This window comes from Salvelinus sp. IW2-2015, linkage group LG19 (genome assembly GCF_002910315.2).
Source record: "Salvelinus sp. IW2-2015 linkage group LG19, ASM291031v2, whole genome shotgun sequence".
Classification (NCBI taxonomy): domain Eukaryota; kingdom Metazoa; phylum Chordata; class Actinopteri; order Salmoniformes; family Salmonidae; genus Salvelinus; species Salvelinus sp. IW2-2015.
The window spans coordinates 33,660,461-33,678,610 of NC_036859.1; the positions used below are offsets into that span (position 1 = coordinate 33,660,461).

General features: G+C 42.0%; 1 protein-coding gene across 1 annotated transcript in view; it reads right to left on the reverse strand.

Annotated features, from left to right (window-relative positions):
* The window catches only part of LOC111979078 (ephrin type-B receptor 3-like), a 66,378-nt gene that overhangs the window by 42,294 nt on the left and 5,934 nt on the right, over nucleotides 1–18,150 (reverse strand). The window contains exons 2-6 of the mRNA XM_070449040.1: nucleotides 13,192–13,256; nucleotides 10,546–11,218; nucleotides 7,394–7,549; nucleotides 3,728–4,063; nucleotides 3,153–3,277 (exon numbers count right to left, since the gene is read on the reverse strand). Coding sequence (XP_070305141.1) covers nucleotides 3,153–3,277; nucleotides 3,728–4,063; nucleotides 7,394–7,549; nucleotides 10,546–11,218; nucleotides 13,192–13,256 — 1,355 coding nt within the window. The remainder of the gene's footprint in view (nucleotides 1–3,152; nucleotides 3,278–3,727; nucleotides 4,064–7,393; nucleotides 7,550–10,545; nucleotides 11,219–13,191; nucleotides 13,257–18,150) is intronic.

The following is an 18,150-nucleotide window of genomic DNA, read 5'->3' on the forward strand; positions in this document are numbered from 1 at the left end:
AAAAAATCCATACAATTAGATTCAGTTAGTGGAGATGGAGGAGACTGAAATGAAAACATATTCTTAAAGTACTTTACTTCCTCTTTCAAAATATAATTTGGTGAATCACGCGTGACTCCATCATTGGTAATAGGTTTCAATTTTAAAAAAAATTGGTAGCATTTATATATTGAAGATTGAAAAATAATTTGGTGCATTTTTCCCCATATTCCATCCAGTTCACTTAATTTTTATAATATATTACACTGGATCTTTCTTGAATAAGTTCCTCCATTTGTTTTAGTTTTTTCTCCTTCAATTTCCTTTGTTAATATGGAATCTTTTGATCTAAATTGCTTTTGTTTTATAGATGAGTACTGGCCTCTAAAGGCGAATTTAAAAGTGTCCCATACAATAAGGGGGATCTGCTGTACCTATGTTATGTCTGAAAAAGTCAGTTATAAATTCTTCTGTCCTAGTTCTAAACAATTTATCATCTAGTAGGATTTGATAAAATTTCGAATATCCTCGCCCACGTGGAAATTCTGTAAAAGTAATATATATGCCAATTATGTGATGATCCGACCACATTCTGTCCCCTATCAACACTTTTTAAAATTTTGGTGCCAGAGAGAACGACATTAGAAAGTAGTCAAGACGACTAGCTTGATTAAGCCTCTGCCATGTATATCTCACTAGGTCAGGGTATTTAAGTCTCCATATATCCACTAATTCCAATATATCCTTGACATTCATGATTTCCTTAAGTGCCTGAGGGTGGTAGTTTGTAGTGTGATTTCCTTTACGGTCCATAGAGGTATTTAAAACCATATTAAAATCTCCCACCATAATAATAGAGTCTAGTGTTACTTCTAGAGTTGATAAATTCTTATATATATTTTCAAAGAAGCTTGGATTATCATTATTTTGACCATATAGGTTAATAWGCCATATCTGTTWATTGTCCAAAAACATATTTAAAATAATCCATCTACCTTGAKGATCTGTTTGGACARTTTGCWCATTTGGATCAAAATTAYTGTTAATTAAAACCATCACCCCTTYTGAATTTCTTTGCCCATGGGAGAAATATATTTCGCCCCCCAGTCCTTTTTCCACAAAGCTTAATCTAAAATTGTTGAATGAGTTTCCTGTAAACAATAGATATTATATTCCTTGTCTTTTAGCCAGGTAAATACTTATTGTCTTTTCTTATTATCTGCTAAGCCATTACAATTGTAACTGGCTATACTTATTTCACCACTTACCATAATGAGACAAGTTTCAATTCAATTTATCAAAATATATGTTTATAAACGTACCATAAAAAATTAACATGATGATTGAGTGTCTATATAGCTGTACCATGATATTTGCATTGCTACTAAGTAAACCTCCAATTGGTCCCCACAATTCCACCCTCTAAAAGCCTCCTCATCCCGAGGTTGTCATCCCAATGCCCGGCAGACCACCCCCGACCCCCCGGATCCCATAGCCCCGGAGACACCGGGACCCCTCCTTTGAAAAGAGCACACAGTGCCATTTACAGAACAGAAGTAGATCAACCGCCAAATGCATTTCCATCGTCCTCACCTCGATTTGTATTATATATAGCCATCAAAAAAAAATATATATATCTATTTTAAAAATCCTATTTCTTATTTTTCCAAATTTAGCTATCAATATTTGAAGTAATGTAGGCAATTTATGCAAAGGATTTTACCTCTAACCAGTTTCGCCATTACCAAAATTACATTATTGCAAGCAATTATTATATTAGCAAACAATTATTGTGAATGATCCTATATTGTCCCTAACATCTTTTACTCTTTCGCAACAGTTGTGGGATATGCACATACACCCACACACTCTCAACCCTTTCCCCCCACACAAACATAGACTCAGATTCTAACAGTTGCACCATCCCAGAGCCCAACTCAAGAAAGGTCTTGATTTACGAATGCATATACAGTTGCAGCTGTATGAGAAGGCCTGCAAAGACTGTGCAAAAAAAAAAATGGGCAGAAATGGAGAGATTTTATTAACCATTGTCACGTCCTAGATGATGGAGGTCAAATGTACACCTTTTCCATGAAAYACCCACAACATGGTCCCCCGTATTGACCATGTTCCCAAGCATCTCCATGCAGTCAGATTTATATATTCTATTTATATATGTAAACTGACCAACGAAAATAAACCACATAAACCAACATAATTATAGACACCTGTGTGTCCCTTGAAACTATATAAACTAGTGACCTGCAGTCTTTGTCATTATACCCTGATGAAGACAACTTGTCTGTCGAAACGTTGGTTATTAGGTTATTGCATCTGAGCTCCTAGAGTGTGAGGCTCTCCTTTTCTTTTTTTAAGGGCCATGACAATACCAGTAAGAGGAACCTACCTGTGTTTCTGACTAACAACAGAGAAGGACAGTCTATCTTAGACATGGAAGGAGATGACTCCGCCCAGTCGGAAGGTATAAACATGTGTGCGTGTGTGACTTGTATGTTCTCTTTGCAGCTSTATGACCCTGTGGGTGAATACACTTGGTCTGAGCTTTTCCTAGTCGTCCCTTTGAGTTTTTACTATTTTTGTTAAGAACCTAACAGACTGAAATCTGAAGCAGAGGCACATTGGCTAAGATAAACTTCCTAGATGGAAAGAAAACATCAAGGAACMCAGCAACACATCTATTAGAATAGAAAACATACTAAACTCTTCGTTCTTTTGTTAAAGGGACAGCGTTCACTTGATGTAGTCGAGTGTATTTGGTTCATATTATTTTCTATAGCAGCAGCATGTCTATGTCCATGCTGACATAGTACACATGATGCTTTTGAAGAAAACGCTACACAGCTGCATCAAGTGAGCACTAACCTGTGGAATGCCAAACAACTCTGTCAACCATCTACATCAGACAGAACACACATGGCATATTCATTTTCAAACATATTTCATACMAGGGTTTTGTCTCCAGTGGCTCTTCAAAATTAAGGTACAGAGTAAATGTTTACTTCAGTGAATCATAGTTGAATTAGAGAACAGGAGAAGTGGAATACACCAAATAAACATATCTGGGWCCAGGCTAGATCATTCTGACAATGGCAATGGGAGTGGGCTACACAGCATAAACAGATCTGGGACTGGGCTATAAAACAGTGCCTTACCCTTTCGTAGTACTTAATCTCGTAATCTAGGATAACACCGTTGGGTTTCTCTGGGGGCAGCCAGGACAGGCTGAGTGTGTCTGATGTGGACTTCATCAGGTGCACTGTGGGTATTGCTGACGGTGCTGTGATTGGACAATAAAAATGGGGGACGTTAATAAAATTWAAAAAATTAAGCTTTCATGTCGAATATGTCAAGAGTATTTTTGTTCCACTGTATACATGAAATTAGCAAAAATGTACACGCTCTTCATCTAGCATTGTTTACGATTATCTCACTTCTTACCATGACATTTATCTGTGCCTTCTACGTGACATTTCAGTTTATTAATTTGGTACTAAGCTGAAATGACACATACTGAGTCYATAAACTCAGGCAAAGCATCAGTACTGATCACAAGATGAGGCAGTAAAAGTAAGTGCCATTGTAAGATGCAGCTAGCCTGAGCTGAGAGGTAAACTTGTGGTGACCTTGAGTGTCGTGGGGTGAGGTGATAGTGAGTGCTGATATCAAGTATTAATGTTGAGTGCAGCTAACGTTAAGTGCCGGCGTCCAGCGCTATGGCGATACTTACCGGCCTGGTTGGTGGTGATGTTGACGGTGGCGTAGCGCGGKGCGCCGGGGCTCTTCCCAGAGACGCCGTTGACCGCCTGGATCTCAAAGCTGTAGCGGGTATGAGCCTGCAGGTTCCTCATTACCACCTTCTTCTGGGTCAGGCCCAGTCGGCGCGGCGATATGTCCACATTGTCGTCACAGCGCGTGCACGGGCTCCGGTCGTGCAGACACTTCTTGCACACCACGTTGTAGATGACGTCATCCCGTCCGCCGGTGTCCAGYGGCTCTTCCCACTCCAGGGAGATGGAAGTCTCGTTCACGGTGGAGATTACGTTTTGAGGTGGCGAGGGCATGGCTGCACAGAAACACCACAGATGTGTTAGTGATATCCTCTGAACACTGTTTATAGAGGCAAATACAGTAGAACCTCACTTTTATAACCTCACTATTAAAACCTTACTCTTAGAACCTCACTGTTAGAACCATAATCTTAGAACCCCACTTTAACAACCCCACTCTTAGAACCCCCACTCTTAGAACCCCACTCTTAGAACCTTACTATTGACGGTGTAAATTATTTAGTTTATGATTAGCTTACTAAGATAGTCATTGGTCCATTAGCACTTATCTTCCTGGGCCCATACAGTTCACTGTTCTGTTTCTTCTGGGGAAATATGACCTCCAGCACAGAATTAAACAAATAGTCAACTTCATTCTTATTATATATGCCATATTCTTTCCATGCATGACTTCAACATTATAGTTCAAGGAACTTAAATCAGTACCTATTAAATACCAATGGGAGTTCATTCCATTAAAGTAGAAATAAGTTATGATATACATGACAAAATAAATAGCTGTATTCATATAGTGAATAGAAACCACATCCATGCCATGCATGACTTAAACATTACTATTCAAGACTTAAACATTACTATTCATGACTTAAACATTACTATTCACAAACATTACTATTCACGACTTAAACATTACTATTCAAGACTTAAACATTACTATTCATGACTTAAACATTACTATTCATGACTTAAACATTACTATTCATGACTTAAACATTACTATTCACAAACATTACCCTTCATGACTTAAACATTACTATTCACAAACATTACTATTCACAACTTAAACATTACTATTCACAAACATTACCCTTCATGACTTAAACATTACTATTCACAAACATTACCCTTCATGACTTAAACATTACTTCACAAACATTACCCTTCATGAAACATTGATTCAACACCTGAAATGAAAACATCTGAACTTTTCAATGCTTGTATCTATGGCACAGTGGTGGTGCATGATATATCCATGGGCCTGTGTTACTCAAAAAAGACGAGTTCTTTAAATAAGAACTGTATGGAATTGGTTGAGGTGTGATAACTGCTACGGGTCACTGGTGCAAGCAAAAAGAAGGTTCCTTTCAATCCAATAATCTATCCCAACACCCTCTCTAAGCTGATGGGTAATCTATCCCAACCCCTCTCTAAGGCTGATAGGGTAATCTATCCCACCCCTCTCTAAGGCTGATGGGTTCAATCTATCCCAACCCTCTCTAAGGCTGATGGGTAATCTATCACCAACCCCTCTCTAAGGCTGAAGGGTAATCTATCCCAACCCCTCTCTAATGCTGAAGGGTAATCTATCCCCACCCCTCTTCTAAGGCTGAAGGGTAATCTATCCCAACCTCTTCTAAGGCTGAAGGGTAATCTATCCCACCCCTCTCTAATGCTGAAGGGTAATCTATCCAACAACCCTCTCTAAAGGCTGATTGGGTAATCTAACCGAACCCCTCTCTAAGGCTGGGGAAACCAGGGTAATCTAATCCCCAACCTCTTAAGGTTGAAGGGTAAATTAAACGAACCCCTCTCTAAGGCTGATGGGTAATCTAACCGAACCCCTTCTAAGGCTGATGAGTAATCTAACCGAACCCTCTCTAAGGCTGAAGGGTAATCTACCAACCCCTCTCAAGGCTGAAGGGTAATCTAACCGAACCCCTCTCTAAGGCTGATGGGTAATCTAACCGAACCCCTCTCTAAGGCTGATGAGCAATCTAACCGAACCCTCTCTAAGGTGAGGTAATCTAACCGAACCCCTCTCTAGAGGCTGATGAGCAATCTAACCGAACCCCTCTCTAAGGCTGAAGGGTAATTCTAACCGAACCCTCTCTAAGGCTGATGAGCAATCTAACCGAACCCCTCTCTAAGGCTGATGAGCATCTACTGATACCCCTCTCTAAGGCTGAAGGGGTATCTTAACCGACCCTCTCTAAGGCTGAATGAGGCAATCTAACCGAACCCCTCTCTAAGGCTGAAGGCAATCTAAACCGAACCCCTCTCTAAGGCTGATGAGCAATCTAACGAGAACCCTCTCTAAGGCTGAAGGCAATCTAACCGAACCCCCTCTAAGGCTGAAGTAATCTGAACCGACTTCTCTAAGGCTTGAAGGTATCTGACCAACCCTCTCTAGGCTGATGGTAATCTAACCGAACCCCTCTCTAAGGCTGATGAGCAATCAATTCACCAACCCTCTCTAAAGGCTGAAGAGGAATGCTAACCGAACCCTCTCTAAGGCTGAAGAAGGGTATCTAACCCCTCTCTAAGGCTGATGAGCAATCTAACCGAACCCCTCTCTAAGGCTGAAGGATAATCTAACCGAACCCCTCTCTAAGGCTGATGAGCAATCTAACCCCTCTCTCTCTAAGCAGATCCAGACAACAACACTTCTGCAGCAGCACACGGCAAGAAGATAGAAATGCTTTCAGAGTGTCTCAGTTCACACATCTCAACCAGCTCAGTTCAGCTCCTCTGCCTGTTCACCCTGAGTGGAGTGTGTTTTCCCCCATGCTCTGTCCTATCCAATTAGACTGACACAGTTTGGAATGTGGCCTCATCTAATTGGGCACAAAGTCTGAAACGTTGGGCTCCCACAGAGATCCGGAGCTGGCCCGAGCTGAGCTCTATAGTACGGCACCCTCGGTCCCTTGCAAAACATGAGCTACGTGGACTGGCACAAGCTCTGACAGGCTACAGGGGAAGTATGGAGCCCAAATGACCTAAGGATTTTTATTTTATTTAACATTTATTTAAATAGGCAAGTCAGTTAAGAACAAATTCTTATTTACAATGACAGCCTACTGGGGAACACTGGGTTAACTGCCTTGTCCAGGGGACAACAGATTTTTTTAGCTTGACAGCTCAGGGATTCGATCCAGCAACTTTTCAGTTATTAGCCCAATGCTCGAACCACTAGGCTACCTGCCACCCCAAAATGGAACACTCGGAATTCTGGACAAGGAGAGTCGATTAAGAGTCATTTGGGCTCGGTCACATTCCATTAATGTCATGTCAGTGAAAAAAGGTATTGGTTGTTAGGCTATGTACCAATTATCTGACATCAACAAAGCTTTGTCTGTAGAAACAACCATATAGGCACTCAGTTTAACACTAAACCTACCTCTACTGACACGTACACCCTAGTGCTTTTTGACACATATGGGCTGGTTTCCCAGACACAGATTAAGGAAATAGCATGCTCAATGGGGAATCTCCATTCAGCGTACACTTCAGTCCATGACTTGGCTCAGTCTGTGTCCAGGAAAGAATCCCAAAGAATATATACAGCCAATGACAACTGCTGAGAAAAAGCTAGGAGCTTGACTTACTGGTGCAGGCTGAGTACGGAGAATCACTGTCGGCACGGTAGAAGCCATTTTGGCATGGGCAGATGTTGGCCCCCCTGGAGCTGGTGCGACTGTTGGGGGGGCAAGGGTAACATGAGTCCTCCCCATGTTTGTACTTGAATGACCCGGGGGTACATGCTATACAGGAAAGGCAGAAACGAAAGGGACAGTCAGAACACTGTCAACATCAATAAAGCACAAAACCAAACCAAGGTACGCCACACACTACTATCTCAGTCTGGCTGGGGTTGACATTTGTGACAACAACCTAACTCTTGGGCTAGTTCTAGATGAGTGATAGAGAGGAGYTAGTCAGTCCAAATCCTTCAAACCATAATGTCATAATCTTTGTCTGGGTGGGGTTGAAATATGTGAGGGAGTTTTAACTCTTTATAAGGGGTATTTCTGTTCAAATCCTTCATACCCTCACATTTTCATCATAACATACAAGGGATATCAATCTATCCCAGATAGGTCTAAGGATGACAGATAAATTGAGAGGGAACGATAAAGATGGAGGGACGACAGTTGATTGCTCCTGTCTGGCTAAGAGGGATGGAGGACGCTGTTGAGAGTTAGGATACACCTACATCAATCACACAGTGTCCACTTGGGGCTTAGAAGAACTCACCGTTTCAACACGTCATTCAAGAGGTGGTTCGGCACGCATCCAAAGCAGCTTGATCATCAATCAAGTGCAACTATAGAGATACTACCTTATAAGGTATTTTTTTTGTTTTAGACGGGCATTCTTTTGGGCAGCCCTTCTCTTTTGGKGGGGCCTATCCTCTATCAAGTCAATCTCCAACTTCATTAAATGAGGTCCCGTGTGGCTCAGTTGGTAGAGCATTGCACTTGCCATGCCAGGGTTGTTAATTCAATTCCCACGGGGGACCAGTACGAAAATGTTTTCACTCCCTACTGTAAGTCGCTCTGGATAAGAGCATCTGCTAAATGACTAACATGTAAATGTAATGTCATAAGAAAAGTTACCCGATAAACCAACACAGGTCTCAACCTGAAATAGGATTAAGGAAATGTACACTAATGGTGCATTTACCCCAGTGTTTAACACAAAAAGCTCAGACTTTTCTTGTTCCATCTACGCAGGCCGGCMCCCGTGTCTCYCTGAGCCATGGCTCCGACGGACCTGCTCTCACTTGGGGCCAAAGCCAGGCCACTGATACTTTTCAGCTGGCATTTCCATAACAATAGCTAAATGTGAACAAAACCTCACAAAGCAAGGGGTTTTGATTATGCAGAGGTTGTTGATCCTGTCCTCACTGTCAGCCCTAGTTATGGAGACACCATTTCCCCAGTAACATAAGGGTGTTTACACTAAATGCAGCATAAAAGGTTGCAAATAGCACTTAGGAGCTAGACTTTACTTTGACCTTTGTTCTTTAAGTGTGGTGTAAAACCGAGGCTCTGGTTAACATCTGTCTTATCAGTATGAGGGCCCATAAAAACCTGGCTGGCGAGGGTGTGATTAACTAGTCGGGCTAAGTGGTTTTCCAGTTTGAACTAGGCTCCGTACTAATTCTCCGGAATGCCACTTTCAGTGACATTAGTGAACTTTAATGCTCCACATTCTAGCAACAAAAAGAAACATGCAATAAATAGCCAAGTTAAGATAACACGAAAATGTGTTTTAGCTCTCGTAATTCAACAAAGACCGCAGGTCCTGAAACACTCCTGAAACACTTTAATCTGATTTATATTTGTCTTATTACACACTGCATCATCGTTTTGTTTTGCTCTTTCTGGAGGAGAAGGGTTGCATCACCTGAATCGCTTCATTCGTTAACCTCCTTGGAGGGCATGCCCTTTTGTTTGTGTCTTCTCTGATACCGGAAAGTTCTGTGGCCCTCACTGGCCTCTCTCTCTCTCTCCCTCTCTTCCTCTCTCCCTCTCTCTCTCTTTCTCCCTCTCTCAATTCCAATTCATTTCAATTTCAACGGGCTTTATTGGCATAGGAAACATATGTTTACATTACCAAAGCAAGTGAAATAGATAATAAACAAAAGTGAAATAAACAACAAAAAAATGAACAGTAAACATCTCTCTCTCTCCCCTTCTTCCGCTTCCTCTATACCCACTCCCTCCTTCCCATCGCCATCTCTCTCTCTCTAACCCCCTCCCTACACCCTCACCATCCTTCTTTCTCTCTCTCACCCCCTCCCTATACCCTCATCGTCCTTCTCTCTCTCTCTCTCTCACCCCCCCTACATCCCCATAGTCCTTCTCTTCCTCTCGTCCTCCCCCCTTTCTTATTTTCTCCCTCTCTCCCTCTTCCCACCCTCTCTCTCCCTCCCTCCCTCTTCCTCCCTCTCTCTCGCTCTAGACTGAGGTAAGAGATTAAACATCCCTGTGATTAATGGTGAGCGGTGGCAGTGTTGGCTCACGGTGGTCTGAGCGGTGTTAATGAGTGCAGCCGACTGTAGATGAACTAACGGTGGGGAGAACATAGAGGAAATGACACTTCCTCTTCCTCGCCACCACCGCGCCTGAAGCCTCTGGAGAGCCTTTTATCAGGCGTCGACGGCAGGCTTTTAACCTTGAGCCGCCAAATGGCGCTAAATTAGCTCTCTGGCTCGTTATTTACCATTCCTCATGCCCATGTAAAGACAGGAGAGGTGCGTGGAGGCTTCTCTTTCTTTCTCTGACCGCTCCTGATGTTGTCCTGGGCAATGGGAAATTCATGGCTCTATCTCTCAGTCCTTCTCTCGCTCCCTCTATGTGTTATCTTTCCTTCCCCCTCTCACAGTATATCTCTCCCCCTCACAGTCTCTCTCTCTCCCCCTCACAATCTCTTTCTCCTTTACAAACCCTACAAAAAGATTCTCTCTCTCAGTCTCTCTCTCTCKCCCTGCCTCCCACTATCTTGCTTTCTCGCCTCACTATCTTGTCCCCTTTCACTATCTCATTCTCCCTCTGATTGCCCTCTCTCAATATTTGTATGCTGCTGCTCTCTGCAACAGCTCATTAATGCAAACTCTCCATCCTTCTTCACCCTTCATTCATGTGCCACACAATACACACAGACAGGATGGTGTAGACTGTGACTTTCATTGGGCATTAAAAACAGGCTTTAGTTAAAAGTCAAAACAGTCGACTGTAGACTAAAGACTCACACTGGCACTGTGTGTCGGTCATGGCCGGCTCAAACCCTGGCATGCAGGTACAAGACCCCACGGGAACCATCCACTCCCCATCCCCGTTGCAGTACAGCTTCAGAGGGACGGACACCTCCTGCGCGTTGGACACGCATGCCCCTGGGGCGATGACCAAGGAGGTGGCCTCGGCCCCTGTAGCCGTCTCAGGGAAGACGGCGAAGTTTGCAATGGTCGTCGAGCACTTCTTGAAGAAAACCTGCACGGATATCAAGGACATACAAGCCCCCAGGTCCTGGAAGGCTAGGTAGAAGCCGGCCTTGGAGAGAGGTCCGAAGCTTCGCACTTTGGTGTTGATCCTGCCTGCCACCAAAAGGGAAAAACTCTCATCGGGAGCGATGGTGTCCACCTTCACGTAAGGGTTCTCCCTCCACAATGGACTACTTTCCGTGGCGGTGTCGCCTTCAGACTCGTAGTAGAAGAGGTTAAAGGTCTCCTTGCAGGAGCCGGGGATGTTRGGAATACTGGCGCAGTCGCGGACAGAGAACTTGAGCTCCACGTAGACGCGTAGCACACCTTTACGGGGGATGAAATCCGTCCTCAGCCAGTTGTTCTGGTTGGGCTCGCGCACGTTGCACACCTGATACGTCCTTATGGGACTCATGGAGTCATCGTAGCCACTCACCTCCTCCCACTGCAGGAAAACAGAGACAAACACTGTAACTAGTGAAGAGAGAGAACTGTACACATTATTAGACATGGGTTCAAATAGTATTTTTCGATCAAAACCTAGCACTTGATTGAGTTTGCCAGGTGCAATGGAACCAATGGAATCATCCCAAAAGCGCAAACCCCACCCAGCTGGCAATTCCAGGCAGGTTCCATCTTTCGCTCAAAGTCTTTGAAAGAAAACAAATACTATTTGAACCTAGGTCTGCTTATAATCATATTATCATTGCACAGAGAAGGCAGCAATCAGAATGTCGTTCCTATGAAATAAGTCACTTAGCAGGTGCTGCTATTGAGATAGATTATAGGGCATGTCCTCAATGAGAACTACCTCATCTCATCACAAACAGTGTATTATCTATTGAAGACGCGATTCAAGCGCAATCTCATCTTGCTGGTTGCATCACAGAGGTGTTATGGAGTATCTTTTAAGATTCAAGTGGAACATTTTCTAAGCCTACACCTCAAGTCACGAGGAGTATTTTTGCATGCTATGAAATGTGGTCCAGTCGAGCAGTCAATAAATCATTTCACAGCACTTAACTTCAACAGCGATGATATGGTTCTCTACAGTCGGGGAATAAACCATTTACATCAGTTCATATCAGCAGATCTTCTATATCAAAGACATTTGACATTATTACAATATAGGCATGACTACCTAAAGGAAATAGTCAAAGAGCCATCTATTTGAGGATTATATCTATAATTAACCATGATCCTAATTAACTGGGTTATTAACAGATTTTTGCCCAAGGAAATAGTCATCTCCTCTAAGAAGTTAATCTTTTGATTCTAACAACTCAACCTGAATAATACATTTCCATTCTTAATGAGGGCTCCAGACATCGATCAATTCAACAGGAGGAACAGAATGCATAATTCAATATGGTGGCGCACACACGCATACAATTTAGTCCAAAACGATGGGTCCAGGATTCAGCATCGTACACCATAAATCAAGGGCAGCACATTGCCGTAATACCTCACAAATATGATAATTGCACCCGGCTAGAACGTATGGGATTGTCACACATTTTGAAAGGGCCATCTTGCCCTTATGACGTATGGCTTGTAGGGGTGCAAAGACATTTGATGTGAGCCTGCAGAAAAGCTCGAGAAAGCTGGACTGCCTAAGATTGTTGCCATAGTAACACATCGTTTCCATTGACTGACTTTGCGCTCACGTACCAAAGACAAATTACACTGCCCTGGAGTGGGGGAGGTCTATCAAGCTGTTAGCCTGGGGGTCAAATTCATGTTGTTTTATTTTCTCATCATTCCTACGGGGGATAGCATCATCTGAAACATTAACTCCCTGCTGTAATTTGCCTATGTGTTTCTTCCACCTTAAGAGATATATTTCCACACTCTACAGCTGGTGTTGCTTGCAGACGTGTTTGGGTCTGTGTGGGTCTGTGTGGGTCTGTGTGGGTCTGTGTGGGTCTGTGTGGGTCTGTTTGGGTCTGTGTGGGTCTGTGTGGGTCTGTGTGGGTCTGTGTGGGTCTGTGTGGGTCTGTGTACCCAATATGACTATGCAGCTGAGTTTCCTATTTTTGGACTATTTTGGTGATTTGTGTTTTGGACTATTTTAGAATTTTATGTTTTTGGGAATCCTGATATGCGAGAAACTTTGCTTAAATTTCAAACTTAAAGGTGTATGTTTATCATTTGTTTTTAGCAACCAAGAAAACAAACAGAGGTATAAAACAGTGGGAGGTATGTCGTTTAAGTCCGGGGGAGATCTATTAACTAGCAGATGGAACTAATACTGTGGAATACTGCAGGAACACAAGTCAAGGTTTAAATTCTGTACCAAAAATACACACACCAGACACACACACACCAACACACACACAGACACACTACACACCACACACACACACACACACACACACACACACACACACACACACACACACACACACACAGACTCACCCCACTCTCCGGAAACGTGGTCCAGGCCAGTTCTGTGGTTGCCCACTTGCTGTCCATTAGTGTTTCTGTAAATCAAAAAAAAGAGGGTTAGTTAAACTAAGTATTAAGAGGTGGTTTATGGGATATAAAAATATAGCACAAACAAAAAAGCCCACACAGATGTTTATTATTAACTTAATGAAATATTTTCTGTATTTTCATTCTATTCATTTCTGTGGTCTTCACATCAATTCCACACAGACAGACGCACAGACACAGAAAAGGACTGAATACATAAATAATCTGTCATCATGACACAACTGTTATCACACATAAAGTTCCCATCAAATAGAGATAAGATTATAGAAGAAAAAACCYGTCAGCCTTTGATAGAATTGGAAATACAGAAATGGGTAAAAATGCCTCATCCTCTAGAAGGGAGAAATCATCTTSATCGGATTTCAAAGCTTTACTGCTAAACGATATCGCAATCAATCACAAAGCACTCCGCGACCRTGCCATAGTGGATTCCCCAGAGTATTGCCCTTGTATTATACAGGTCATTGTGAAAGAATCAGGAGAATTAAAGTCAGTTTGTTCCTGCCTAGCAACAAATGACCCTAGTAYCTTTTTTCTTTACACCTCTGTGTTTACGATGTCAGAACGAGGGATGAGGTTAAACAAATACAAGAAAAGAAAGCGTAAATTAGTGGATCAATAGACACTGGTGTCACCTGTCAAGCTGTGTGATGGTTGAGTGTAGGTCATTAAACCACACAAAAGGCACAGTTAAAAGGCTATCTTCTTGATTATAAAGATTCCATTGCTTACTCAAATGCACCTCCAATTTACAGTTGTGTCAATGACTTTGAATAGAAAATCAAGCATGAGGACTCCCTTATTTTCATGGTAGTTTGGACCTACATTAGCTATAAATTGCCAAAGGTTATCTTCTTCATTCTAAGAATCAATCTAAACATTGAATTCTTTACTCAAATGCAACTCCAATTTACAGTTGTGTAAGGACTCACCCATTACTATATTGTGTTGGGGATCTACATGTGCTATAAGGTGTGGGTACCACTGTATAATAACTTACATGAATAACATTATAGAAATTATTATAAATGTTAGAAATGATTATGAATTGTAAGGCTTATAATGACTATAAAAAGGTATTTATAGTTATTTTTATTAAGGTGTGCATGTTTGCTATTGTGTGTGTTGGATTACCCCTGGTTGACAAAGAGGAGAGTGAAGTGTTACAACAGGTGTGTAGCTATGGTTGCTGCACTACACATGATCACATTACCATAGATGTGAGCTGGCCAGCTGCGGAAGCTTGAATACAACGAGTATTGAAATAAATGCCAATAACAGTTCATCAGTCATGAGACAGCGAGAACATTGACTAGCTGTCTTCACGTTCAACAAGCGCCAAGCCCAAGTCCATCTATCTCAGGTTCCAGGTTATTTCTTGGATGTTAGAGCCTTTGCTTGAGGCAACATAAACTCTTCTCCTACTGAACTCTCCATCGACCTCAGTGAGCCTTGCTATGGCTTACTTAACAGGGCTTTGCCTGAGAATTCCACCGCTCCTCGCAGTAGCACTCAAAGAACATTTGTGTAGATTAGAAGTACTTTATCCACAGGCTTACCACATGAGTTAAATTCAGATTCTCAAGGTTTGACAGAAGGCTCAATACTAATTCAAACGTGCTTCAGCTGCGCAGGAAGTCTTTTTAAAAAAAAACATTTTTTTAACTTGACCCCCGAAAGCTAGACACAGCTTTTAATTGAATAGCGTCTCAAGTGTAAAACTCTCTAMCTACCCCTTCGCCCTCCATGTACCATTTTAAAGTCTCACTTTGTTGCTATTACTCAAATCCGTCAAGATACTCTCCCATAAAACTACAGGCAGTAGTGATGCCTCCCCCAGGGCAAAAAAAAACGATGGAACTTACAGGATCTCCATCACCGCCCATGGTGTTTACTGTTGTTATYCACTGGAGCAAAATGCGTCAGTAACTCCTTACTCACTGCTCCTATTGGAGCACACAGGCTAATGTTTAATTCATTTTGTTGAGTTGGGAGGCTATGAAAGGAAGGCCGCTCCTCGTATTCAATTAATTWGACACGTACTTCCACAAATAGATGTAATATTTAAAGGCCTAACATCYCTCCACTGATTCTGTGCATAATCAGGTACATATAGATAGACACAGGCCATAACACATGGGTTTTTGGACTGGAAACGGAGCGGCAAATTCAGAGGTCGTAGGTCTACTGTTTGACTACTTTCGCTGGTCTCGCTAGATGAGTGCATCTTCTATCTCCATTCATCAATCAATCAAACAAATGTATCTATAAAGCCCTTTCWACATCAGCAGATGTCACAAAGTGCTATACAGAAACCCGGCCTAAAACCCCAAACAGCAAGCAATGCAGATGTAGGAGCACGGTGGCTAGGAAAAACTCCCTAGAAAGACAGGAACCTATGAAGAAACCTAGAGAGGAACCAGGCTCTGAGGGGTGGCCATTCCTCTTCTGGCTATGTTGAGATGTTATGTTTGATGCTTGATGAACCGCTTTAATCAACTCAAGCTGACCCTAATTCAACATTCTCCTTCAGGCTATTTGCATCTGCACATATGGTTCAATTCAGAATTATTCATATTTACCTCTAATGTACAGACAAGAGATAAGGAAAGTGTGCACTGATATAGAGATGTTCCTCGTGTATGTGCAGAAAAAAATGGCTAAGTGTGTTCTGCAGTCATGCATATTTTTCGTCGCCTATTACGTCAGTTAGTTTTATAGAATGTTAAGGTTTTCTGAGCAATTATGTAATTGCATTTACGTTCCAATACCATGTGACTCAAAAATAGTACAGGTACACAACATTACTGTTAAAGGGGTTAGTTATAAAGAAGATGACAGGGTCAATGCGTCACATTTCCAATGTCTGGGGGACTAGGAGGCCAGAGCTTATTTCACCAGATAAACTCATGGATAAACCCAAGGATGCAGTTGGCCACTGCACTCAAAACAAATCGAAATTAAACTGACATACAATACTGGGGGAAGAAATCCTCATGGAACACAATGTGAAACTGCCAATTCAATTGTTCCATTAATTCCAAATCATCTCTTGGAATTAACTAAACGACACTAAACTTAACTCAAATGAATTGGATTAATTCTATGGATGGAAGTAATGGAAACCAACAGGCAACTGCCAATTTAAGAGCCAAATTCCAACTCATCTCCATCGTACTGGCAACAGGGCATGGACCCTAACAGCCCTAAAACCCATAAGACACTCTAACCACTCTAACCTCCGCCCATCCCCAGAGGACAGACATTAGTTAACAACCCAGTGTTGAGTAACTGAAGTTGTTGGTCGGGGAGAAACTTGCTGATGAAAGGCCCAGTGGGACCAGCTAGGGAGGCTGCGGCTGCCGCTGCATTGATTTAAGATGCTGACACCAGAATTAATGAGGGATAATACTGGCTGGCGTCCAGGAGAAGCAGATTGTACTCGGAGAAGGACAGGCAGGCAGGCAGGGAAAGACGGGGGATTTGGAGAGACATATATGTAAGGTATGGAAACTGCAAAATCGGGCAGTGTAATCAAAACTGTTCTCCCACTGTATAAAGGAGCTGGTATAGCCTAAAATGAATTGCCTTGGTTTACATTGGCTGGGCTCCACCCTGTAGAAATAACGCTGGTCTCAGATCGGTTGTTGCTGTCTTGCCAACTGCGTGTTACAATGTCTGACCATAGGCGTTGGTAAGACAGTGCCAAAATGTGACAATGACCAAAGGCGTTGGCAAGACAGCACAGAACAGATCTGGGACCAGGCTTTCGGTGGCAAGCAACTGGGAGAGTATGATCCTCTGGTAATTAGTCAGTTTATTTTTAGTTTCTGAAACCGACTACATATCAGTGAAGCATTTTGAAAGGAAGCTTCAAGATGTAAATTGTTAAAGATATTGGGCTTTTCCCTACAGAAAGGAAATATACAGACTGACGCTAAATCTTGTTACACTAAGCATGTAATGTGCATGTTGTAATGTGAAGCACCTATTTTGGATTTATGCCAATTGAATTTACAGATGTAGGATCTTAATTTGATCACTCTTTTGTGCTGAGAATGCAAAATTTGTAGTGTATTCAAGATATAAAAAGTTTATAATTTCCACTTTAAAATCTCAGACTTGATTTGCCCCTAACAAAAAATGTTCATTAATTATAATCCACATATTATTTCGAAATTTCTCTGTTGTTGCAGGATTATTTTCCTCCTAGCAAACTAGCTCAAATTAAGATTGTACATCTGAATATGAAAACTACAACCTCCCCATCAGTGTAATCCCTTGTTTACTTTGTGAGAACTAATTACACCATATATAATTATATATATATTCCGGACACTGACATTCTGATATTTCATAATCTTTTGGATGGTTGTTTAGTTTTGTTATACAGCACTGTCAGAGCTAGAAACATAATGTCGCTGCACCTGCGATAACATCTGTAAAATATGAAACCATTTGATTTGGGTGTATTATACAGCATTAATCCTGAATGTCAAACTGAGCTGTTTTATGGGTTTAGTCAAGCAACCCAGCATAAGGACAGAAGGCCATCCTTAGCTTGTGGGTGTGACAACAGAGCAAAGGTACTCGACAATAGCTACAGGGATGCAGTTGCAATGAAGCATAGGAGTGTTACACATGGAGGAACTGAGAAATTGGGTAGTGTGTGTGTGGTGTGTGTGTGTGTGTGTGTGTGTGTGTGTGTGTGTGTGTGTGTGTGTGTGTGTGTGTGTGTGTGTGTGTGTGTGGGTCATTGATCAGTTTCATAGAACAATAATCATCAAAATGTGTGGCTCAACCACAACACAACAACAAACAACAACAACACAACACAAACAAATGGTGTGATACGAAACACGACGTATTTTGAATAATTAT